The following is a 24974-nucleotide window of genomic DNA, read 5'->3' as shown; positions in this document are numbered from 1 at the left end:
CCTCGATGCTGCACGGAGGACCCCATCGTGAGCGCTCAGAAATGTACCCCAATGACGTGAACTGTGAAAGGTCTCTTGCTCAACATCCCAGGCTTACAAGAACTCCATATGGATCCCTGCCTATGACTGACTGCCCCCCCTCTCTCTCTTTCTATGAAATCAATACGCAAAGTGTTTAGGCGATGCAACTTTGAGGATGCGGTTGCCTTCAGTCGCTATAACAATCCCAGCGGCACTGTGTTGCATAACCGGTGCAACATGAATGTGCATGAACACAGGCAGGCAGGCAGGCACGCAGACACATTAAAGGCCGGGGCTAATAATGTCGCAAGATCCACGGGCAGATCTGCAGGCGATGCTTGAACCGCTGCCACGCGGGGACCGGCTGCTGCAGACTGCTGCGCTGTCAGATGCGATTCTGTGGCCGTCTGGAACGCGCTTCCTTCAGATATTAGAAAGCTACTGGAGTTATGAACTTTTCAATCTAGATTGTATCTAGATTGTATCTAGATTGAAAACGCATTTTTAGAACGGCCTTTTATGTTTCGTTTGTTGTACGCGTGTTGAACTTTTTATATTCGTATTCACGTACATAGGTTGAACTTATTTCGCACCATGCGTCGTCACCGGTGCTAAGCGGAGATGCGGAGGAAGGAAGAGAGGACGATGCCCGCTCGCTTCATCTGCTCCGACGACGTCTGCTGGATGAGCCGTGCGCAGCTGATGCTTCTAGCATCAAATGTTGAATGTGCGCAGAGGAGGGAGGGAGGGGGGGGGGCTGTGCCCCCCACAATCTGTTGTCAATGAACTAAGTTGGTCTGATGGACACGGACCTCATGTAAGTTTAACGTAAACATGAACAAAGTGTGAATATGACAAACATTTTTTAATTGCCACATGTTACTTGCAAATGTTAGGGAACAAATATATGGTTAATATTTGATGCTTTAATCGTAGTTTTCCCCCAGTTGAGAAATGTTCGGGTATTTGTTCAACATTATATGGGTTTTTTTGCGATGGGAGGAGGAGATGGGAGAACCCGGAGAAAAGCCACGCAGACCAGGGCTGGTGCAGTAAATATAAACTCCACGCAGCACGATGCACGAGTCAGGAATCAAACCCAGGCGCTTCTCGCTGTGAGGCACAAGTCTAACCACGGCACCGCCCTGCCGCCCCTGATGGTAGGATGGATCCTCTGCTCAAACCCGTGCCTTTTGCTGTCTAGAAATCACCTTTCTGGTACAGAATTACTCTTACTGACGGACAGCCTGGCCTGTGCCTGTCATGCAAAGAGCCAGGTCGCTACCCCAGGAGCCAAATTCCTGCGATCTGCGTCATTAATAACGGTGGGCACTTTGACAGGCCTCGTGCTGCTACTCTGCTGTAGCGTAGGGGGGCGCCTCGGTGGCAGACAGACGACAGGAGGTCTCCCTCCCGTTGGGTTGCACCGAATTATATGGAATTTAGGTGCCATGGACCAAAAAGTTGTCTGAAGGACAGCTCTAAAGCCAAACCTGAGCAACAAACTACATAAACAGGCAATACGCCTCGACGCATATCTGTTCCGCCACGTAAACATTTTATTACACAGCCCTTCAGCAACACGTTCATCTGGGAGTGCATCATTTCAGCGGCATTGGTTCAACACAAGCAAACTTTGGACCAGTTTCGACATTCAGTGTCTCGTCAGCAGAGGCCAGCTTGCTTGAACCAACGCTGATGGTCCTGGCAGGTGTTATAGGCAAGGACCCTCTGCTTGCCTGTGTCCTAGTTTGAGACAAAGTTATACCACACAGGACATAATAACCCACGTCGTTGTGGAGCATATCGGGAACGCAAAAAATAAACCTGAGCAGATAAAGTTCATCAGCCTTGTCAGTTGATGGAATTGAAATATGGGCGGACTGGACCCCAATAGCCATGGTCGGCAGCTATTCCAGGAGTATGGTTTTTAAAACGTCGATTTACAACCAGAATTCTGGAAGAGGCTTTTTATGTAAACACCCAGGGCTTAGTTGCAGGCGGTACTGTCCAGCTTGGTAACCCGGACAATATATCTACAGCCAGAACACCAAATCCAATATACAACCTGTCGCGACACACCGTGGCTGCTAGTCGCGTGCCACATACTCCAGTCTACCAGCTTAAACATGCAGTGAGTCATGAAGCCCCAAGGTGTTCCCACTCCACCCAGAGAGGCGGGATTGGTTATCGTGCAGGAGCCCAGTCCAAAGATTTCACTCTTCGGTACCACCTGAGGAGGCATAGTTCATAGTTTGAATGGTTACAACCTCTTTACGTGGCCAATAACAGTGAATTTACGTGATATCCACTTGAAATTATTGGGGTCATCAAACGACCCATTCCGGTTACCCAGAAAGAGAAAAAAACACATTGGTACTCATTTAATGCTATCTTAGGCGGTACCAACATTTCCTCTGGCCCATCGACTGTGAGCCCCCCGGAGTGAGAGACCTACGAACCTGGACGAATGAATGAACATTTCCGCGGACGATCACGACGCAATTCTCGGCTCAACTCGCTTCAGTCGTGGCTACCAGCGGCCCGCCTCAAAATAACCGCGCGATCGAACGGCGCAAATATTCCCGACGGCCGCCTCGCCCGCGTCCAGGGGCCCGAGCAGCCCTCCGTTGCCTCTGTAAGTGCCTTCGCCACCCACCCCCCCCCCCCGTCTCTCTCTCGTCCCAGGCATTTTAAGCGCGGGGCTCGAGTGGTCGGCGCGTCTAATGCGCCAGCGAACGGAACGCGCCACGCTCGCCAGTGGCATCGCACGCCGGGGAGCCAACGCGGGCCCCTGGCACCGAGGAATCGCGCCGCGCCGCGCTTGTGACAGCTGTTGTTGATTTTGTCCAAACATTATCTTTTGAGTGACGTGGTGGAGGGGGTGGGGTGGGGTGGGGAGGGCTCATGACCGCGATCCGTTGTTTGTGGAACAAGAGAGGGAAGTTCGCTCTCGCTCTCTCTCCTACCCTTGTAAGGTGGCGCACGCCTAGACGCGTTCGCTGCAGCGACGTTGCGGTTTAATTTGTTTTTTAGTTTTCAATTGTTGCGAATCGATAGGTGGGACGCAGTGTAGCTCATTCGTCTTCGGTCATCGGGCATGATCGATCCACTGCTGGATGAACGCCTCCCCTTCTCGTGATCCTATATTTCTATGACGTTGCAGATGGATCTACAAACCTGCACGCGAGCTGATTCCATTGAGCTATGTCCGTGGACACTCTCGGATGCCATCCCTGCCTCGGCTGCGACTTTCGCCCTCAGTCTTGACTGCTGGCCATCATTCCTCTCGGTCATGTGTTGCTATCCATGCCCGCTTACAGGCAAAAACACAATTTCATTCACTTCTTTAACCCGTATATGTGGCGGCACACGCCGGTAATCGGGGTGATCGAATAGCGTGGGCGCGTTACAATTAATAATTATTCTAATTATTATTATTATACTGTAGTATGTTCTATAATCCACGTGTCCATCTTCCTGCCTCTCGGTGTAATTCCAAGCAAGCTCCTTGACGTATTTAATGATGAGTTCCTTTGTCGATCAACCAGCAATGTCACAGCGGCTGATTCGCATTGATTAAAAGCGCTCTTCAGCCACATCTGTTATTGCTTCTGCACTGCCAAGTACGCATTACAAAAACGCCCTCAAACCCCCAGAATGTCATATATCTCGAGCATGAATTAAACACCCAGCTTGGGTTCAATCCAGCACATCATCCATCTGGGGTCAGTAAAATCGATACTGTGTGGTGAGGCTGCACAACCTCGTGTTAAGCCGACGAGAGAGTGGTTTCGCTGTGGAGAGACTGCCCCTAGCCATAGGAATGTAGAATTACCACCACTGCTTCACTGCTTAAGGATCATCAATGGAGATGAGCGGCGGTCGACATTTGTTTGAACATGGGGACACTTGGGCTACTTTTCAATAATAAAAATAATCATCATCGCCATCTTCGTCAGCCAGGATCTTATCCACTGCTGATTGCAGGCCCTCACCAATCTCTTCGCCGTCGTTCATGATGTTGCGATGAAACAAGGCGTCTCGCTCCTGCACGCGAGCTGATTGAATTTCGCCTGCCAATAATCTCCTGGCCCCTGGTGAAAGCCACTGCAGACACGCGACTCATTTTACAATTGACTCCGGTTTATTTAAGTAAATCTCGCGCAAAGCCTCTGAGACAACACGGCTCTCGCAAAGATGAGCCCTGCCACGAGATCGAATAAGCCGTAAATATCTCTAAGAATTAAAATATCTTCGCGTTCTCTAACAAATCACTTTCCATCTGGGCACGCGTGCCACCCGAAACACAATCACACGTGACACAATCACACGTGACACATTTACACGTGACACAATTACACGTGACACAATCACACGTGACACATTTACACGTGACACATTTACACGTGACACAATTACACGTGACACAATCACACGTGACACAATCACACGTGACACATTTACACGTGACACAATTACACGTGACACAATCACACGTGACACATTTACACGTGACACAATTACACGTGACACAATCACCTGTGACACAATCACCTGTGACACAATCACACGTGACATTGCACGTGACTGAAGGCGGGGGAGCTTAGGGTGGGAATTTGGAAGTGCAGCACAACGATGGATTTTGATGCACTGCCCCCTGGCGCTCACCACGTGGCCACGCAGCTCTATGGCAACCCGCGTGGTGGCCTTCCACCAAAGCACAATCAAAGATCGACCCTTCTTAGCGCCTCAGATCCAGCATATGGCGGGCGATTTGGTCATAGGTCCTGCGACTGATCAAACGGGATTTTAGTGTTTTGGCACTATTCCTGATTTGATGGGGGAATTTTTGTTCTTGTTTAAATTTCGTGAGTTCCATCTTGTTTGGTCGGATTATTCATCATCATTATCACCATCAGCAGCCACTATCCGTCCACGTCGTCGTCATCATCATCACCACCGCTGGATGAAGACCTCCTCCCCAGGTCACTGCTTACGATCATGCGATGCGACAACGCAGCCGGCCCGCGAGCGCGATGCTGATTTTCCGATCATTCGGCCAAACAGAGAAAAAAACATCCCCCAAATCTCGCGACAAACCAATTTCATTGACGAACCCGAATAACGGTTTCACGCCCTTATTAGCGCCTCGCCGCACTCGCCTGATCACGCAGACAATAGGTATTGTTACGCGGTGACGGCTGTGTGTGTGTAGGAATAACGACTCACGGGACAGGGAGAACAGAGGGAATCATTAAAGGCAGAGCTAAGGACAGATGGGGGGAGTCTATTTTGAGCTCAGTTTCCAGTGAACCCTGCTCCCGTTCTGAACCGTGCGACGGACGCACCAAGAGTGGTGCGTCGCTGAGTTCTTTGCCACGTAAGATCAAGTCAACAATGCAAATATAGAGCGGCGGATTAGGCGACCTTTGCCTGCAGCAGAGGTTCTCCAAGTGAGGTCTCCGGAGTGGCCGCGGGGACCCGCCACGCTTCTCCGCGTGGTCCGCGGAGGAGCGACGCAAACGCAGGTCGATCCCGAAACGGCGCACCTTTTGAATGTTTGACCCGTGATATTTAATTTCAAAATTAAGTTAGGCAAACTCCCCCCATTTAACTACCCCGTCGCTAAGATCTAGAATTCCCTCGTCGAGACAAAGAGCTCGCAGCTGCGTTGTTTGAACCTTGCAGCCGTGTTGTATGACTGGCATTCCGAGAGATGAGCGGTGGCGTTTCATTCAGGCGATGTGTGGTGCCTGTACGGATCGCACGCAGGGCGCTAGGGAATATCATCTCAGTGCCGGTCAAGACATTAAAATCGGTGGAGGCCAGGGCAGCAATAGGCAGAGGAGTAGAGAAGAGGAAGGAAGGCCTTTAGCGCGGACTTGAAAAACGAGGATCGCTTAAGCAGCTGCGGACACAATTTTTGATTTAAAGCTTTCGTGACTGCAGGGATTCATATTCTTGGCTCTTTCGGTAAAGTCACGTAGAAGGGAAATAATAATTTCACACGGGATGATGATTGCTTGTGTTGTGCAGTCGAAACGTCGTGAGAATTTTTTATTGTTTGATATTTATATTATTTTATTATTTCCCTTCTACGTGACTTTACCGAAAGAACCAAGAATACAGCTGCGGACAGGCAGAGGTGGGGACATGGACACGGAGCAGGGCTGGGGGAGCTACATCGCGTAAATGACCTCCATGCGGACCGCGGCCATATGAGGACTGCCACTGTTAAATGCCCCGCAAACGAGAATTATCCGTCGCTGAAAGCATATTAGCCGCACTAATCGGGTACTAGAAGGGAGGGGGGCCATTTCGACTTGAGAACAACGCCGTGTTTGTAATTGTATGGTGCTTCGAGCTTAGTCACTCCCATCACTGGAAAGGGCCTCTTGTATTGACAGAAGTGCGTTTAAGGTGTGTGTGTGTGTGCTAATGTGTAAAGAGCGGTAGTGCAGTGGTGAGCGCGCTGCACTACGGACTCGGCTAACCCGGGCGATCCGGGTTCGATTCCCGCTCACGGGTCAGCACCAGTGACGATTATCTGTTACCGGTACCTGGTGCGGTGTGTAAACATCGTCACGAGGAAGACAAAGGCGGCCGGGCTTGGTGCTGGCCACACACTCCCTTCGTGTGCCGTGCCGACCTTCAAAAGTCTGTTTAGGTTCTACGTGGAAATATTTGTCTTTGTGCTAATGTGTGATTGACCCACCAACACGATATTGGAAAGTTCTGTTCGGCGCGAAGTCAGGAACAGGTGTGCCCAGTGCCGGATTAAGCTAGTGCGGGGCCTGTAGCATGAAGTTATAAAGGGGCGCCAAATAATGATGAAAACCATTAATATTAAAACACATAATTTTTTAAAACTTGCACAGTAAAGTATTTGTTTTTTTTCATTTGCTATACAGCCAGATAATACGACACATCGCTAACCTTAAACACCCAGTCGTTCATAAAAGTTGAAGGCGGTGTAGTACTATAGTAATAGAGCAAGTGCAGAATCACTGAACCTGAATTGATAGCTTGAAAGCATTAAGCGAGGGGCCCTTGAAAGTGCGGGGCCCGTAGCTACTACATATGTAGTAGTAGCTACTACACATGTAGTAGTAGCTACTACACATGTAGTAGTAGTAGCTACATTTGTAGCTACTTGTGCTACTCGGATTATCCGGCACTGGGTGTGCCGCTGCTGTATGGGGAGGGGGTGGGGGGCTCTGACCGGAGGGTCTTCGTTGCTGCCGTGAAGAGGTGAAAGGCGATCGTATGGTCCAGCCGTATTTTTTTTCAATGGAGACCCGATATTAAATAAATAACTACATCTATTTCCAATGACTGACATTTCTATTCGGGATCTCAACAAAAGCAGTCGGGATCCGCATTGCCTGCCGCTTTTGGACGAAGAATGGTCACAGTCCCATTAATATCCACGCGTATCAGTGCAATAGCTACACTGTCACCATCAATCATCGTCAGCCATGATCTATCCACTGTGGGATGGACATACCCCCCCGCCCCAGCCCCCAGAGCTCGCCACCATCTCTCACGTTCTTGCGATGTAACTATCCATCTAAGTTCAGGGGTCGGCACCTAAAATAACAAGAAGATAATTTTTTTGTTCTCATTCGGTCAAAAAAAACAACTCAATTTTTCAAGAGCCGCAATGCAATGTGAAGAACGCGACGAAGAGGCCCTTAGAGAACCGCCGCACGGCAGCTCTGGGTCGGCAGGTTCCCGACCCGTGGCCTCGCAGGAGCCAGACGGGTTGTTGTTGTTGTTGTTGCTGCATCGCAACACATTCACACACCACACGCATCACGTACCAGCAAATACACATGTTATGATGTCTCGATACACGTCGATAATAATTACGAGTCAATCTACTGCCGATTGAAGGCATTCCCATGCCGAATCAGTCATGGCGCTGCTTGACCGTACTTCGCCACGCTGCTTTGTTCGGGTACCCATCATCGGTTCAGATACCACTCGCCACTGATGTCAGCCGTGGCTTTGCAAATCGGTGGAGGTAAAAGAGAATTTGAATCCGACCGATTACATTTGTAGGGTTCGCTCGCATCCCGCCACGGCCATGCACCATCAGCAGCAGTAGAAGCACGAATATCACCATCACCATCACCACCACCATCACCACCATCACCACCATCACTGCCACCACCATCACCACCATCATCACCACCAGCAATAGAAACAGGAAACCCACAAAAGCAGTAGCAACACGAACGGCACCTCCATCATCAACGTCACGCTCTCCACCTGTCGTCACGACACGCATACACATAACAGCACATGCACATACGTGTGCGAATGCGTGTTGGGCCGGATGGCTTAGACGGGGTGGGGTGCTCCTACCTATCAATGCTGTCCCTTCAGGGACCCCCAAAATTCGTTAGGGTGGCCGAGACCCCCACCCCTACACCGCGCGGGTCCCTTCCTCTGCACAGACCCCAGCGGCGTTGGCTGGCGACGCCGGGCGCGTGCGTGTCGCGCGTTCCTGTGCACCAGCCTATGCCCATATCAGTCTCTGTCGTGGTTGATTTCTACCGGGAAGCGTTTGGAGGGTGGGGGCGAGGTGGGGAGGGGGTGTCTGTGGCACCGCGAGGGAGGAAGGGTTTGGTTGGTGGGTGGGGTAATTGGACGGGCGCGATGGGACCGGGCAGGGGAGGGCAGAGCAGGGTAGCGAAGGGCAGGGGCGGGAAGGACGCTATATAAGCCAGGGCACCTCCCGCGCCGCTCCCGTACTGCCCACGAAACAAATCGGACCGGGCAGCCATGGCGGAAGACGTGGATAGAGCTGCCGTGAGTGACCCACACGCACGCACACACACACACACGCACACACACAGGTATCATAGGTGAGCATGTGATGCGATGGGGGCATTTCAGAACAACATCTCTCATTGATGATGCTCGACTACGGGTTAATACGATTTAAGAGCAACGCCTTTGCACAAGGTGCTCCAGGCTCTGGGCGGTCATCTCTCAGGTACAATGAAGCCAGGATGTATCATGGAAAAGAAGAATATCTCATGTTCCATGAAGGGGTAGAGCCAGGTGTCCACGCGGTGTCTTCAATGGTGTGTTAATACACATCTGACAAAAAAAACCCGGGACTTTTAATGTCCTGGGAAGACTTACAGATTTCCAGAGACAGCTACCTCCACAAGAGGACAATAATGGGAAAACGAGGACAGGTGGCAACGCCACACTGGTAGCGTTGCATTTTGTGAAGTGTTGCAAGCTGGCAGTATTCGACTGTGTCACCAGCGTGTAAAGTTCACTTTGCTGCAGTTATGACCCAGCTGAGCGGCCACGCTGACTGGGAAATCTACAGAATTCTCGAGAGAATTGAGCCGTAGAATACCCATGCAAAGGGGCTCCCTAAATACCGCTGCACAATGGAGTCAGCACACGTTCAATGCAGGCGGACTATAATGCACATGCTCTGGACAGGTGGTATCATATATACTATTGTATACAACCAAGAGACTCATACGTAAATGGAAATTGGCTGAACATCCAAATGTAGGACCCCGCTGATAAATTATTGAGACTCAGTGCGGCTTTCCCAGAGTAATAAATGGTATTGAGTATATATAATTTAACGAAACTATTTTATTTCGCAGGTAAAGCCCACTGAGCTATTAGCTATTTTTTAGAGGCGACTTAACACGGCTGATATCATCATCATCATCACCACCACACGTGAAAATGTATAGTAGTGGCCAAATAATCTAAATGAACGATGCTAAACGCGGAGGGAAAAACGTGAGGAACCCTAAAAAAAATCCACACGACCACGGGGAGAGAAAACACGCGAACTCCAGATATACAACAGGCATCGTCAGGGTCCGGGATCGAACCGACGCCTTCCTGCCTCCCAGGCGATGGAGCTAACATCTCGCCACCACTTGCTAGGTAGTCAGGGCGTGGCAGCTCAGCAGGCGTATTCTTGAATTCATCTGTGCGGAGCTGTGAGTGATACCACCTAGTACCTGTCGTGGGTTGTCTCCGGTTTCCTCCCGCGTGCAAAACTCTCGATTCGGATTGGCCACACGTCCCGATGTGGCAGGCACCCTCGTGTAGACTCGGCGAGACTTGTGCGAATTGATAATACTTACGTAACAAAAGCACGTTTTCGTGATTTTTCATGATTTTTACTTTAGCCAGACATGAGCCCATTGCGGCGAAAGGGCTTGTTTAGAAGATGCGACTCGTGGCAAGTGAATGGGTTGCAGCGATGGCTGTCATCGAACGTGGTGCACCGTTGAAGAGAATGACGTAGCGCTTGTGACGTCAGAGTTGCACGTGTTAGACATGCCAAGACAGCTACAAGGCAGCCCTGCAGGTGAATATAGCAGGACAATCAGTTTAACACGTAGGCTTTCGCCACCAATATCATCCACAATACAAGTTTGGCTGTCGCTTGATGAAGATAGTTGTAATTACTGTCGAAACGTCGTACTCAGATTGTTAACGTTGTGGCTTTGCTCTCCAACACATGCTGTACGACTAACGAATTGGCACGTTCTGTTTACGTGACAACCCTTACTAATTGACTGTGTCGGTGGTGGCGGGCTTAACGGCACATTTATATATTACCTGAATCGGTTATTATACTCTGAATCAGACTCGTTCATCTCCCCCGCCTCCATTGAGATGAGCAGCTCTGTTAGGCAGACGGCCACAGCCCAAGGCTGGCGGCAGTGGCGGCGGCCACAGGGACATCGCACAGGGAGGCAACGCGCCACACTCGCACGGGAGCAGGAAAAGAACCCGCCGCCCCCCCCCCCTCTAAGCTTTGCTCCCACGAGTGAACAATGACCTCGTACAGCCCGACCCAGCTGCTGTGTGCGCGCTCACGCGCCCGAGTGTAGCGGTGTCACTCTTGCCACTCACTCCGACGCAGAAACCCTCCCGAAAAAGCGTCGAGCGTCACTGAAGATTTTCCTGGGAAATAAATAAATAAGCAAATGCCGTCGTTGTTGTTTGTTTAAATTTTTGCACGGGCATTCCATTGACCAAATGCCTCGTCGTGTTTGTTGTTGTTGTTATCACTGTAATGTTTTAACATTGCCAATCACCCCCTTTCCTTGTCCGTGCAATTCACAACCCACAGTTTTGTGAAAAAGTTTGAGGACATATTTTACCATTCTCCCACGTGTTTACGTTGATCAAGGTTCAAGGAGTAACTCACGGACCGTGAACCCGGCGGCCAGAGTTTGATTTCTTGGCCACGGTTCACATCAGTGGCGAGTGATGCATGAACTGGTCCTAGACGCCAACTTGACGAACCCGACCAGCGTGGTGAAGTATGGTCAAACAATGCCCGTGACCTGCACGGTGTGGGGGGAGGGGGGTGGGGGCTTCCATCCAGCAGTGGATTGACAAACAGACGACAAATATAAATCATGGATAAAGAGCCACCAGCTGGAGTCAATATGTTGCTAAGATATTTAGCGTTTGCATTCCAGCATAATTTACCTCTGTGCCAACATGACCCTGAAAGCACGGGTCCATTAAACTATTAAAGGTCATTAATATAGCGCACATAACCTAATCAATCCACTGATTATTGAAGTCTTCCCCATATTGTGTCATTCATACTTCACCCCGTTGGTCGGTGCAATTTGAAGGGAAGTACCCCAGCACTGGTTAAGACGTCAATCACCGATTACGATAGCCGTGTGCAGGAATCAGATTCAGGATAAGCGGGCTAGTGGCGCGGTGTGCCACCCAGGTGATAAGTGATCTTGATGCTGCTGCTGAGTTGACAGTTGTGCACAGGCACAGATTAGGCGCTTAAACAATTATGTTTTGTGTGTGAGAGAGAAAACAATAAAATCGTTGGTTAATGCGAGGAAATCAACCGACAACAACGTAGAGGCTGGGTCATGGCGTCGTAGCGGCTGGGTCACGGCGACGCTATTTGTCAAGCCGAATTATATTTCATGAAGATGAGCGGTTGATCAATTGCCGAGTCTGCGAGTGCTGGGTAAATTAATATCCCATTCAAAAATCGTCCGGCGCTGCATCGTAATTCTCGGTATAAACGATTTTATCCGAGGATATCTAACGCCTCGCGTTCTTTTTCTTTAATGAACAATCAGGCTACCAAAGCATGCGCTCGGTATACGTATAAAGACCGTGGGCAAGAGTTGAGTGGGTTCCCGTGGAGAACGCGCAATGCATCAACAGACACGCATTACCAGCGTGAACAAATTCGCACCGTTCCGGCGAACAGCGACCTCCACTGCACCCTCCTGCCTCCCACGGTAGCCCGTGATGTCAAGTCAACCTGCTCTCTCGAAACGCGCTAACGTCAGCTGCTGGTAGCACATTTCCCCCGAATTAAAGTCCAGGCCAATACCCCCTCTTCTCCTCCTCCTCCTCCTCCGTAAGATTGCCACCCCAATTGTTCTCAGTCTCCCTCCCCCACCCTGGAGCTTCCTTCTCCTCTCTCTTGGTGACTCCTTGGTCTTCATAATCGCCCCCCCCTTCCACACTTACTCCCCCTCTCCCGGTGTCTGCCACGAATCCACAATCTCTCGCCACCTTCATCCAGTTCGCTCCAAAAAAAAAAGATATTTCGGATTGCATCCCAGCACCGCTTCTTGTGTCCACCTCTCTCCACATTCGCTCTTGTTGGCACCTCTGATTAGCACGGTCGGCTGCGTCATGTTGCCAAAGAAGCTCAACAGACATTCACGATCCCTTTGTTGACCTCGCCCGTCGCTCATCCCAGAGTCCTTGCTCCATGATTCTGGCCAGCCGGCAGTCCGCTTTCTTTTGCTCCGTCAATTAAGTCTCGTTTCGGAATGTGTACTTTAGTTTCTAAATGTGTCCCCTCCCCATGATGTTCAAAGTCCTCCTTTCAATTGCTACTTTGCCATGCTTTTGCTGTCCGTCATAAATAACAAATTACTCACTTTTCCCCGCTTCCAATACAGTACACGCAAGCCGCCACATGCGTTGTACAGCGTCTAGAGATACAGACACATGTAGAAACAACATACATACAATGCGTATTCCTTTACATAGCATTAGATAAGCTGGGCGAGAATACCTATACCCCATTTCAACTGATCTTACCATGCCCACATAAGTAACGGGGTGTATGGACTTACCGTCCACCCTGCGTATATATTCAGCTTAATGTTGTGTGGATGTCGATTTGACCTTCGACTGTGTGCGGCTGGGTGTGTGTGTGTCCGACAGGTAGAGCAGCTGACGGAAGAGCAAAAAAAAGGTAAAGTATCTCTCTCTCTCACGCAATTATGTTTGACATTGCACATGTGGGACTCGTCGTAGGAAGCATTGTGACGTCACCCACCACGTGTCAGGAGCGCCCCTTGCACGTGCCCTGCAAAGAGTGCTTGTCGCCCGGGGAATCCAGCCAAAGGTTATTTTTGGTTTAATTCTCAGAGCTGGACTTTGATGTTTAATGCAGTGAGTGACAACCCTTAGATTAAACGTCAGCGCTGCTGTCAATCCATTGCTGCATGTCTGACCATACCTCACCACGTGTCTATCGAACTCGAATCGCATATCTGCGTTTGTTTTTGTTCGGGCTAAAATCAGCACACACTCCGCATGCCACCGGCTCGAGCTGATAGTGGCCGTGAGCGTACACATTCACTTACGCACGCACACACACTGACACAGACGCACATGAGCGTGGGGCACTCAGGGTACATCAGGGACCGTAGTCCCCCCCCTCCTCCCTGTCCCAAAACGGCCAGACCCTCGAGCTGTCTGTCCTTGTACGCCCATGAGAGAGAGAGCGAGAGAGCGACGCGTCACGAATAGCAGAATCCGACGCCAGCTTTGTCCCTGGGCGGCCACTTCACCCCAAGCGGGACACGAGCCAGATCCGTGCCCATTCATACAGCAGCCACCACCACCACCCACTACCCACCCCCTCGACACAATACCAGACACGCACCCACGCCAGCTATGTGATGAATTGTAATTGATTCATTGTTATGCCTGACTCAACAGGATTATTATTATTATTTGATTAGAAACCAGATTCTTTAGTGGGGATTTATTTTCTGGAACGGTCTGCGTCGCTTTTGTTCGTTCATCCAGCAGCGGATCGACTGCTGGATGTCAGAGCCTCACCACGTCGTGCAGTTCACATGGGATGCTTCACCCATACCGTAGCACGCTGCTCGGTGCGGGTTGGTGACGCTGGGGCATCAGCAGCGGCTGATGCAACCCTCGCCACTGACGTTGGCCATGGCTGAGAATCGAACTCGGTTTCGCCAAGTTCACAGGGCAGCGCGCGGATCGCCGCGCACCCTGGATTATTAGCGCTCGATAGACACACAATTTCCGCTGCTGCTGCTGATGATAACGATGGGCGAAGTTTCACATCACAGGGCCACGGGGGTTTAGCGACATCTTGGGGAGGCATTCTTGATCCAGCAGTGGATTGACCATGACTCATGCTGACGATGATGATGGTGGTGATGATGTGTGGTGCAGAATTCCGGGCCGCCTTTGACATCTTCGTGCAAGACGCCGAGGATGGCTGCATCAGCACCAAGGAGCTGGGGAAGGTGCTGCGAATGTTGGGACAGAACCCCTCGCCAGACGAGCTCCAGGAGATGATTGACGAGGTGGACGAAGATGGTGAGAGCGGACAGTGCTCAACGAGCGCGCGATGATGATGTGTGGTGGTGATGATGATGGTGGTGATGATGGTGGTGATGGTGGTGATGGTGGTGGTGATGATGATTGTGTGGAGATAATGATTTGGAGATGATGAGTGGTGATGATGATGTGTGGTTTTGATGATGTGTGGTGATGGTGATGTGGTGATGATGTGTGGTGGTTACGATGATAGTGTGGTGATGATGATGGTGGTGATGATGATGGTGGTGATGATGGTGATGATGATGGTGATGATGATGGTGTAGAGGGAGGAGAGTGGTCAGAGAGGCACGGAGACAGACGCAGGAATGACACAGTGATGGAGTGTCACGAGAAAAGTGACAAAGAGAGTCATGGGCACGAGAGGAGAGAGGCGTAGGCTGAGCGAGACGGAGAGAGGCACACAGCGGCGTGGGTCGCGATGGTGCAGGCCGTGCAACTGCGCTGGGGAACAACCACGGGGTGACGATGTCAGGGGATGGAGGATGCGGGAGTTCACACCCGTGCCAAGAAGACGGGCAGACACAGAGAGCCAGACAGACATGCGGAGCAGATTTTAGATCGCTAGATGGAGTCACGGACACACGGCCAACAATGGGTTAATGCTATTAATATCTGTCCTTTCGTTATTACATTCGCGGTGATGATAATGATGATGAGTCACTACAATACGTTGGCACTGGTCTATGCCTACCACACGTGACCTGATACACGTGTGCGGTTTGACCTTTGAGGATGAATATCTGTTGAATGGGAAGCGATAGTCCCTCGATTATCTGAACCCGTCTCACCGTTAAACACATATATAGTCCACAATCATTCAGCATAGTTATGAACCAATATGGAAACGTGTGGATTGGTGTGTGGGGTCAGTGCCTTGCAAAGGCCCCTCCTTCTCTGCTGCTGTTCCCACAGTCTAGAATTCCCAATGACCATCTCTCCGTGCAAAGTGCATTCATGCACAGCGAAACGACGATGGTTTGCATCTCTACGATGGAAGGACGAAGTGAGCGTCTTCCCCGGGTGGATAGGGGCGGTGGGACCTCGACGCCGCGAAGTTTAACTCTGCCTGCTCGGTGTGTTGTCCGCGCGGGACGGCGCCGCTTGCAGGCAGCGGCACCGTGGACTTCGAGGAGTTCCTCATCATGATGGTGCGCAGCATGAAAGAAGAGAGCAAGGGGAAGTCAGAAGAGGAGCTGAGCGAACTCTACCGCATGTTTGACAAGTGAGGGCCTCGCCAAGCGGGCGCCGCGTTCACGACGTCACTCCCGTAGCCCTCCTCTGGCTCAGACAACCTCCACTTCAACAGAGGATGCCGCTAATCGCTTGTGCCGTACGAAATAAAGAAGCGTGTCCCCCCCCCCACACTCGCAGCGGCGAGATGTTAACTACCTCGCCTGGTATGCGGTCTCAGTGTCGAGAGACACGAGTCATACAGCGTTGCCCCCTCGCACGCACGCCTGAGTTTTCTCCGGGCGCTCCAGTTTCCTTCCACATGTAAAACATTCGTGAATTTGACAACACCTTCATATATAGAGGACCGCAGAGCTTGCGGGGGTGGCGGGGGGGGGGGGTCGGAAGCGGCTCACTGCCTGGCTGCCGCCTCTCCAGCTCGTCCGTGGCTTCTGGTGCTCGCGCCTCTGAGTTGTTCTCCGAGTCGTTCTCCGAGTCGTTCCTCGAGTCGTTCTCTCTCTCTTCGAGAGCGATGAGCGGACACCGTGCGGCAGCCGCGCGTTTCAAAGTTTAAATTATTATCACCATCATCACATACGTTGGTGACATTGGCGCTGCTGCTGACATGCATGATCATTATGATGTTGAAGATGATGACGATGGCGGTGGTGAAATAATTGCTAACTCTGCTGATTACGATGCCTTTGCTACTGCTGCTGATGATGACGACTGTGAAAGTGTTTTTGCTGCTGCTGATGGTAGAGGCAAATTTATTTCTGCTGCTTATGATGATGCTGATGCTATTAATGATGACGTTGCTGCTGATAACGCTGCTGCTGATAATGATGCTGCGGATGATAATGATGCTGCTGATAATGATGCTGCTGATGATAATGATGCTGCTGATGATGATGAGGCTGCTGATAATGATGCTGCTGATGATAATGATGATGATACTGATAATGAAGCTGCTGATGCTGATGATGCTGCTGCTGATGATGATGTGTACAGAAACGGTGACGGCTACATCGATCTGGAGGAGCTCAAGGTGATGCTGCACGCCACGGGGGAGGACATCACAGACGACGATATCGAGGAGCTCTTTGCGGACGGAGACAAAAACGGCGACGGATTCATCGATTATGACGGTGAGCATTTGAGACACCAACACGCCCTCTGCCCAGTACTGCGCGCGTACGCACGTGCTGGACCTCGTTCGCACCGTACGTAGCCAACCGCGCTAATCGGGGGTGCAGTTCACCCGCGAGATGGACGTCTCGTGCGCAAAGGTGTTCAGTGTGCTAACTGACGCGCGCGCCCATAGCAATATGAAATGACACTTTGAATGTATATAGATTATACATCAATAGCGCAGCTATTGTGCAACGTTGGGCCAAGGTTGGGGTGACCGTGGGCCAAGGTTGGGGTGACGTGGGGCCAACAATTTCAATCTGAGTCACGATGACGGTGGTAGTTTCATCCTCATGCCAATGGTGGCCCAACGCTGCAAGTCTTCGGTGTTACGGGAACTTATGCGACCTCGAGCAGGAGTCACGAGTCACTGGCCACCGCGTTCGTACCGAACACTCAAGGGGACCGCCTTGGCAATGGCGTTACACTATTAACGTTACGCTCAAACACTTACCAGCATCACTATTAACACCCGCTTCGTAGCGGACACAATACTGAATACGCTGAATATAAGGAGGCTAACGTTTCGTGAAATGGCCCTTTTGCAGAGCTCAACACAGCAGGATCCTCTTGGCATAGGGACTTTGCATTCGCGAAATAACTAAGTAGAGGTCAAGTGCTGGTGGTAGTGGCAATAGTGAGCTGTCGATTCTGAGTCACGGTGATGGTGGTGGTCGTGATGGTGGTGTTCTAGTGTCACTCAATGGCCGTTAATTCAGAGCCTCGATTATATTGATGAGGGTATTGATGACGGTAATGATGGTCAAGGACATTTAATATAATATACTGGCGGCCCCAGACATGTAGAGACATCCCTACGCCGAGGTCAAGTAGCTGCACAGCACACGGCTTCTGAGAAAGATCGCGTTGTTCATTACATGCGCGTCACCGCCGCTGTTTCAATGTCTCGCTCTTGCGTTTTTTTGCAGAATTCATGGAATTCATGAAGGGAGTGGATTAATGGAATCTTCCGTATACCCCCTCGGATATTACGATAACATCTACAACAACAACAAACAACCCAAAATACGACGTGCATTAATACACGAGTGAAACGAAAACTATGCCTAGGCGACGATAAGAGCCGTACAACATAGCCTTGGCATAGTGTGGCTTCTTCAACAACTATATCGCCTACACATACATATGTAAATCATTACAACAGGGCCCTTGAGTAAGTTAACAATGGCTTGGATCGAGTTGGTCCTCCGTTTGCACCTTTGCTTTCGTGAAAAAACGCAACCCAGAAGGACGCATGCGGCTCTTATCTAGTGGCTGGCTCCACGCGAGCTTGATGACTTTGTGAACGAGATTAACAAACACAAACGCAGAGGAAACATTGTGAAGTTACTTTCGCGGGCGTGCTCGCTTTCGAGCGCTAACGATGTCCTGAAAATAATTTTAGAGTCGTTTTCTTTCATTGTTATTATTGTTAACGAAGCGTCAATATTGTGTGGATATCCCGAGGTTATGTAGATACTAGAGAAGAGTTGCCGGTTTTTATGTGGTCGCGTGTAAGGATGTAAGCGCTCTGTGTAAGGTGTTGGACATACAGATGACATCAACGCGAAGTCGAGAGAATCTGGTAAATCCAGAAACAGAATTTTTCCAGTCATAACAATCAATTGATGGCGTTTCTGGTTTATGTTGAAATACAATGTTATGTACAATTTTACACTGTAGGTACCGCGTACGATTATGTTATACAGATGAGATTGGTCAATTTTATAACTGCTCGTTTCAAGAACTAAGCCTGTGTAATAAAGATATTGTACGTGACTTTTATGCGTTTCTCGTTGTCATGATTTATGTACGATACAAATTAAAGCCATCGTATTTCTGGGAGGCTCAAATGGAACACGTGGTCGTAAGTTAAACACGTGGGCTTTCGCCACCAATATTATCCACAGCAGAGGTTTCTGGGTTCGATCGCGTAAATATATAAATAAACGTGTCGTTAAACCCGCCACCACCCGACACAGCCATTTAGTAAGGTTTGTCACGGAGACAAAACGTGCTAATTCTTTACTAGTACAGCACACCGGCATGTTGGAGAGTGAAAGCCTCTACAACATTTAATATTCCAGTACCGTGACGTTTCGCCAGTAATTTATTAATAATAATTTACTACGATAATGAGCCAAGAATGTCTGTGTGTCCCGCGCGTGACGTCACTCCACGTCGACCAGCCCCCCTCATTAATAATCATGAACAGGTTACGTCCTCCACATGGACCCGCCCTCAATAATAATCATGAGCAGGTGACGTCACTCCACATGGGGGGGGCGAGGCGCCTCCTCCCCCCTCCTCAGAGTCAACTTACAGCCCTCACTACAAAGGCAGAACCCTCACGTCACGCGATCTCCGTCACGCTGTTGAGACATCGAAGTAAAAAGGACGTCATGATGAACAAGGGATTATAACCTTAAAATGAAGTAAGTCTGTGTCACCGCGTCCTTACAAATTGCACGCGAATGGATGCAATGAATATCACGTCGCGTTCTGCTTTTCGCTTGCAAGTTTTAGATTTACTGAAATACACCCGTCCTTGGACGGGCAAAAGGCTAGTCGCGTTATTTATAAATGTGTCGCGATCTAACCCAAAAACGTTGATTATGAATAATATTGGTCGCGAAAGCCTACGTGTTAAAAAGGCTAGTCGTTAAGAATAATAACCTCTATCTTGATTTGAAGATTTCCTGACTGCAGGAACCCATACTCTTTGCTTCTTTCGGTAAAGTCACGTAGGTAGAAAAAGAAAAAAAAAGAAAAAAAAATATATCACAACGTTTCGATCGCCACACAAGCGGTCGTCCTCGGGCGGGAAAAAACAATCCAGCAGTGGAACTGCTGAACCAGCGAGAGAGCTGCTACAGCAAGAGGCTATATATGTGGCGATGGGCAAGCAAGCGGGGTCTGAGCTGGAAAGAAAGTAGTAGAGCCGTTATAGCCCCGCCTACATCGGACAACCACACCCACTCAAACCACGCCCCTAAACCCACACAGCTCCCCGAGCTGATTCGCTCGCCATCGCGTTCGCACCCGCCGCACTGCTCACAGGGCCCGCCCACTATTCCGGTAACTCCATCCACTACCGAGGTAGCTCCGCCCACTCGTTAGGTAGCTCCACCCACTGTTCAAGTAGCTCCACCCCCTCCTGAGGTAGCTCCACCCACTATTATGGTAGCTCCGCCCACTCGTCAGGTAGCTCCGCCCACTGTTCAAGTAGCTCCATCCCCTACTGAGGTAGCTCCACCCCCTACTGAGGTAGCTCCACCCACTATTCGGGTAGCTCCACCCCACTGCTCAGGTAGAATTCTGGTAGAGGCGTTTAGGAGTCCTGCGTTCCAGGGCGGCCTATAGATGGTGACACCATAGAACTACTTCTGAGACCCATTCAAGTTGACCTCTAACCTGCTGCTGTTGCGGCGCTGCACTTTTGCAACATCTCGCCTTCAAAGTAATATTTTCATTCTCAGAGCTGGGAATTATTTCCAGCCTGCTAACCACTGTGACCACCGCTCCACCCGAGGTTGTATACTATTACCATGTGCACATGCATAGATTGATATTGGTTCAGTACGTGGTCATATTGTTGTGTGAACGCTCATGTGCAGAGCAGGATAGACCCAGGTGTGTGGTTAGCGCCACTCAAAGGGGAGGCAATGAACGTGGCTCCGTCCACACGCCAGCCATAATCGCAGCGTTTATTAGCTCGTTAAGTCCAAGAGCCATTGTCACGGTGACGGACGCCCTTGGGGTTAATTTCTAAAGCAAAGTGGGGACAAGGAGAGGCGGGGGATGGGTGGTCCCTAATGATGGAACGCCAAGTGGCTAGCTCCGTATTTTGCGAGATTGCAAATTGTCTCAGAGATCAAATGGCACCGCGCCGAGATGCCTAAAGTGCGCATTGAGATCCCAAACGGGAATTTCCTATCAAATGAATGATCTCGCATTGCAATTAAGCGACTTAATCAGATGATAGATGTTGCGATGGGATTCCAAAGAGCAGGGAACTGTTGCATTGCCACCGTAATCGCTCACTCTCAAAGGACACAGGCGCGAAGAGGAACCACAGTTTCAGGGTTTGCTGGTTGGTCGGCGCCGTGTCCGACGTTTCGCTCCACGGAACTCAGCCCCTGCCGAAGCTCCCAACACGTGGGTCGCGAATCGTCGCGCATCGTGCGGAACATCGCGTGGTAACAATCCGAACACACTCACGCAGGGGTATCTGCACAGCGCACGTCTGCGTTGCTCTCCCTCCTCCATCAACAAGGTGTGACAGGGATGCCGAGTATGCTGACGACGGCACATTACACCGCACCTTCTATTGGCGCGCTTGGCCACGCACGGTGCGAAATAAATTCAACAAACGTGCACACGCACAACCCGCGCAGTGCGTATGCTCTTGGGCGAGGACATATTTCTTCCCGGGTTGCTAACCTGGACAGACCCGGCGGAAAGTAATCCCTGGGTAAGAGAACCCGCCCTTGTTACCCACCACCCCCCCACCCCATGTCAAGTCACGGGAAAATGGAGGCAGTAGGGCATGGGTCGGTAGGTGAAGGTTATAGCCAGAGATGACGCTCCTTGGACAGCCCACTGCCTCGGCAGTGATGCACAAGCATAGAGACACATCTTTGCGTGCTGCAAAGAGAAGGCACAGTGGCCGAAACGTTGGCTGCTACATACTTTTAAGGCCATCGTGATGTTTTCTTGACGATTGTGTTGAGTTGCATTGTCGTATGACGAAGGACTCAGCCGTGGAGGAATCATCCACGCCAGAGTTCTTTCATGGCAAGGCCAGCGGGCCACGGGCCGCCCTTGGTGGCCTTTCGTGCAGCCACTGATGTCTGCGGTCCCCGACAATGCACGAAAGTGAAAACACCCCCACCCCATCATCATCGTGCTGCTGCTGTCAAAACCCCAAAGGTTTCAAATGGTGTGGCGGCCCTCACACACGATATTTTATCGGCGAAAGTGCCCCACCCCACCCACCTCTGACAATGAGTGAACAACGCTGTTACACCCTATTGCGCTTGCAGACACAGCGATCACGGGGGAGGGGGCGTTGATAGAAAGTGGGGGCTTATTTGACCATACTTCACCAGCTGCTGGTGCCCCCCCTCCCCCTACCCCGCGCGCGATCAAAAGAATCCAGCGAGGCCACGGATCCCGCGGCGCGCGGTATAAGCGGTGCGCCTGGTGGCTTTTCGTGATTGATGGCCGCAATGCAACGCGACGCGAGCCCAGGCACGGCGGGGCCGCGTGCCCCCCCCACCCCCTCGTACCGCTCCGCAGTGTACATACAAGGGCCAAGGTTGAGCTGAGAACAAAAGAATATATTAATATAGAGTCGGCGCAATGGCTGCGCATTAGCTTTGTTATTTCTGTGCGTGTGTGGAGTAATAGGAGATGATATTCTACTTCAGCGGGGGGATATTCTGGTAAGGGCATTTTGGGTGGCTGATTGGCCTCGGTGGCCCCGTGGCCTGTTACCCGGTGGCATTGGTGATGTCTATTTTGTTTCTTATTAACTCGCGGTTGCTGAACCCAGGCCCACTCGCTGTTGCTGAACACAGGCCGTCTCGCTGTTGCTGAACACAGGTCCTTTCGCTGTTGCTGAACACAGGCCCACTCACTGTTGCTGAACACAGGCCCACTCATGGGCTGCTGAACGCAGGCCCAAAAAAGGGAATGCTAAAGGTGATGAGAGCGATTGTTAGACACTTGCAACTCGTGTTTACCCAGGAAGGCCTCGCTAAGTCTCATCAGGAACTGTGGGGAGGTCTGGGAAAGGGCATTTAAGCCAAGGTCACAAATCAAGGGCCCAGCTATGCATCCCCTTGGCTTACCAACCTGGATTTTCGCGCCCGCGCCCGCCGATGGAACCCGCAACAAAATTCCTTCCGCTGCCGCGAAGGGCGCGGCACGCGTCGAGCACAACGCGGACTGCGAGGAGCGAGTGAGTTACTGCCCCGCGTCGCACGCCACGTGCGCGGGACCTGGGGCCACGGCTTGCAGACCACGTTTGGTATTGATTGGGGTCCGGCGATCATGACGGATTCGGTCATATTTTGGGCGCTATGCCATCCATCTCAGCGGGCACGGTGCATTTAGGAACTCGCTGGCACCGCTCGCTGCGATTGCCTCCATGGCATCAATCCTCATTGTGCAGGCGGTCGATTTTGTGCTGTGATGTGAATTGTAAGCAGTGGCGGCGCTGGCCCCTTGGGAGCCATGAGCAGGAATTACTCTTTATATAATCCTCGTGAGTTGACAGAAGTGATGTAGACAATAGAGAGACGTCAACGTGAGGCGAGAGGAATGTGGATGCAAATAAAGCGGTGCTGCTATGCGAGATGGGAGTTAGAGACGAGACGGAGATTCATTTGAGCTGATATTTTGATGCACCCATTATTTCCATTTACTTTATCTGGGAGTCCCTTAAGCTGCTTGGTGTCCTTGGCCGCAAATGTATTGAGTTGCAGTGGCAGCGCACATTTTTATTCGTCAAACAAAGCTTTGCTCGCTCTGAGAATCAACGACGTAAAATGTTGTTTTGATTACCATGCAACGACCATCTCAATCACCGAGCACGTGACTGCACATGCCGTTGACGAACAAGAGATCTAAGAAGTGGTTCTATGATATCCACATCCACGGGCCGTTATCAAACACAGGGGATTGGGATACAGGGGTTGGGGAGGGGGGCGATGCACTTCTCTGCAAGAGTCCCGAATGGACACTGCCCCATGCCACGTTGCAATAAAAGTAGCGGAGATAAATATTCTCATTTGAAGCGGCCAGGCACCCACCCAGTGGCATCTGCGTGGTTGGGATAGGCCACGGGTGCAAGGAATTAAATTTGTTGCCCTGTTCGCCCACCGCGTCCATCCCCTGGTGACGACGCACTGCCCTGCTGGTGCAGTGGAAGGCGACTGAGGATGGTGGTGGTCGGTTTTAAATGGAAGTCCTCCCACGTTAGTGGCCAGCGCCCCCTGTTGGGTCGTTGGGGTCCTGGCAGCTCCATCCCCTGCTCCTGGTGGGGGCTTCGACGAGTGGTCAGCGACCACCAATCGACTTGACTCAGGGCCAGCTGGCACTCTCATTCAGCCTCACCAGATGTCTCGCCGCCTCTTGAAATTACGCCCGTGGGCCGTTGTGCATTGGGGTTATTGATCTTTGCAGACTCAGTACAAGTCCGGTTTCTTGGCAGATCGTTTTGGCATCGGGTAAAATTGCAAATTGGTGGACCACATGGGAAAGCTCTGAACCGACCTTGCACCCCGAGTTGGCAGGTCAAGATCCAAGCTTGTCAAAATATCAGCGCATCACAAAACCAGAGAGCCGCTGCTGCCGCTGCTGCTGCCGTGACGGGAGGCGGACCGTGCGATGCCTCTGGCTCTGGCCACTGCTCGAGGAAGCCCCCCCCTCCCCCCCTCCCCCCCTCCCCCCCTCCTCCCCCTGCACTGCGCGAGATCTTGCAGCAGGCAACCTTCAAGTGCTGGGATGCAGAAGGACATTCGACGGATGGGTACGGAGAGAGTGAGACCAGGCTGATCAGCGTGCAACGGCGAAGGGCGTGGGGGTGGCTCAGGGCTGGTTGCAGACCAAACGTGGTGCTGACGTGAGGTTTGGGTTTATAGATCAGTGCGCTAACCAATGCGCCACCTACCCACCGTTTTACAGAGCCACAGTACCCATATGCTGTTCACAGTGTACCGCTTCAAAGAAGGAAGTTACTTGGGTATGCTGCTGTGTTGGCATTGGTGCACACGGACAATTGACAAAACATACTCAACACATTCTGCAATATCGCTACGGCCTTAAAAGAAAAAGATAGCAGTCAACGCTTTCGGGCGCAACACAAGCGTCCGTCACCTGATGATGGACGCTTGTGTTGTGCC

The 24974-nt window shown here is 51.1% G+C and overlaps 1 protein-coding gene across 1 annotated transcript; it reads left to right on the top strand.

Annotated features, from left to right (window-relative positions):
* Positions 1 to 8745: 8745 nt before the first annotated feature.
* LOC144934704 (troponin C, slow skeletal and cardiac muscles-like) lies at positions 8746 to 18847 on the top strand. Its single transcript, XM_078860751.1, has 6 exons — positions 8746 to 8841; positions 13261 to 13291; positions 14533 to 14679; positions 15811 to 15925; positions 16885 to 17021; positions 17994 to 18847. Exons 1-6 carry the CDS (start codon positions 8815 to 8817, stop codon positions 18023 to 18025), a joined length of 489 nt encoding a protein of 162 aa, XP_078716877.1. The 5' UTR covers positions 8746 to 8814; the 3' UTR covers positions 18026 to 18847.
* The last annotated feature ends 6127 nt before the right edge of the window (positions 18848 to 24974 follow it).

This window comes from Lampetra fluviatilis, chromosome 11 (assembly GCF_964198595.1).
Source record: "Lampetra fluviatilis chromosome 11, kcLamFluv1.1, whole genome shotgun sequence".
NCBI lineage: Eukaryota > Metazoa > Chordata > Hyperoartia > Petromyzontiformes > Petromyzontidae > Lampetra > Lampetra fluviatilis.
Note: the sequence above shows the minus strand (reverse complement) of the source record. Positions and strands in the feature narration are given on the sequence as shown.